The sequence below is a fragment of the Carlito syrichta genome, unplaced genomic scaffold (assembly GCF_000164805.1).
Source record: "Carlito syrichta isolate Samal-C Ts95f unplaced genomic scaffold, Tarsius_syrichta-2.0.1 Scaffold90671, whole genome shotgun sequence".
Classification (NCBI taxonomy): Eukaryota; Metazoa; Chordata; class Mammalia; order Primates; family Tarsiidae; genus Carlito; species Carlito syrichta.
Window position 1 is genome coordinate 1 of NW_007034767.1, and position 1,755 is coordinate 1,755.

The 1,755-nt window shown below is 42.1% G+C and overlaps 1 protein-coding gene across 1 annotated transcript in view; it reads left to right on the forward strand.

Moving 5' to 3' along the window:
• The first annotated feature begins 100 nt into the window (after positions 1 to 100).
• CCT3 (chaperonin containing TCP1 subunit 3) overlaps positions 101 to 1,755 on the forward strand; it is a 14,351-nt gene continuing 12,696 nt past the window's right edge. Inside the window, exons 1-2 of the mRNA XM_008059113.2 lie at positions 101 to 308; positions 1,560 to 1,709. Coding sequence (XP_008057304.1) covers positions 150 to 308; positions 1,560 to 1,709 — 309 coding nt within the window. The 5' untranslated portion in view covers positions 101 to 149. The remainder of the gene's footprint in view (positions 309 to 1,559; positions 1,710 to 1,755) is intronic.

Here is a 1,755-nt window from a genome sequence, read left to right on the forward strand (position 1 = left end):
ACATATCCCTCCATTCTGCCTCTTGGCCCATTATTATATAGTCACCAAGGTACAGCTCAGGGGGTTGTTGGTAAGTATCGAGGATGCCACTGAGCACATGACCTGGCCTTCTTTTCTTTAGTACCCCTGTTGACGTCAGTAACCGTGATATGATGCTGAACATCATCAACAGCTCCATTACAACGAAAGCAATCAGTCGATGGTCTTCATTGGCTTGCAACATTGCCCTGGATGCTGTCAAGACAGTACAGTTTGAGGAAAATGGTCGGAAGGAGATTGACATTAAAAAATATGCAAGAGTGGAAAAGGTAAACTTTTTCAGTGTGTGCTTTGGGGACAAATTATTTCCTAGCACAAATTTTCCCATTTCTGGAGGAAATAATTTTAAATCAGAGCTACATATCTTTAGTTAAAACTAAGAAGAGCTTTACTTGCTGCCTGGAAAACAGAAACCTAAAGAGTCTACCAAAGAGGAGTTCTAAAATAATTTTGTTACCTTCACTGCTATCCCTACACAAAATCTACAAGGGCAAGGAAAAGGTTTATTGGTATCTCCATGTTCGTGTATTTGCATACATGTCTGTCCCTTGGTTAGAATAAAAACTTAACAAGGGACTCAATTGTATAATGCTAGTAAGCTCCAGAAAACTCTCTCCCGTTTCTCTATGAAAGATCCAAATGTAAGTTATAGCTTATGGCCAGTAGATGGAGCACCAAGCTTAAAATTCTTTGGGAATATCTTTAGGGAAGTAGGAGAGGTCTGAGCCCATGTTATTTATTTATTTATTTTTTGGTAGAGGCTGGGCCTCACTATGTTGCTTAGGCTAACCTCGAACTGGCCTCAAGCGACCCTCCTGGCCTCAGCATCCTGAGTAGCTGGACCTTCAGGCAGAAACCACTGCACCTGGCTTATAAACCTCTTCAATTCTTTTGTTGTGAGGAGCAGTGGCTCATGCCTCTAATTCCAGCACTTTGGGAGGCGAAGGCAAGAGGATTGCCTGAGTCCAGGGGTTCAAGACCAGCCTGGGTAACTTGACAAGACCTCATCACTATAATAAATCAAAAAATTAGCCAGGCATTGTGGTGCATGCTTGTAGTTGCAGCTACTTGGAAGGCTGAGGCAGAAGGATCACCTGAGCCCAGCAAATCGATGCTGCAGTGGCTGTGGGCATGCCACTGCACTCTGACCTGGGTGACAGAGTAATACTCTGACTCAAAAAAGAAAAAATATAGTTTATTTAGAAAGTAAATTAGAGAGAGATTCACCTCACCAAGACAGGAGAGGGGGCCAAAACTTAGAAAACATGGTAATGGCCATAGCTCAAAGAGTACATGGCCACACCAGAGTCTAGTAAGGCAATAGCCAATGGTCCGAGATTGATATGCTTCCTAGAGGAGGAAAAAGAAAGTGGTTGCAACCATGTTTTTAGTTTTGTGGAAGAAAGGTACTTTAAAAACTTGAAATAGTGGTCATTTGGGAAAGATGAACATCTGAGACGGGAGTCGAAAAACCATCTCCTCTTGGTTGCGGAATAAAATGTGTATTGTCTTTTGCTCAGATACCTGGGGGCATCATTGAAGACTCATGTGTCTTACGTGGAGTCATGATTAACAAAGATGTGACCCATCCACGAATGCGGCGCTATATCAAGAACCCTCGCATTGTACTGCTGGATTCTTCTCTGGAATATAAGAAAGGGGAAAGCCAGGTAAGGTTTCTGACCCTATTTCTTTTTTTTTTTTTTTTTTTTTTTT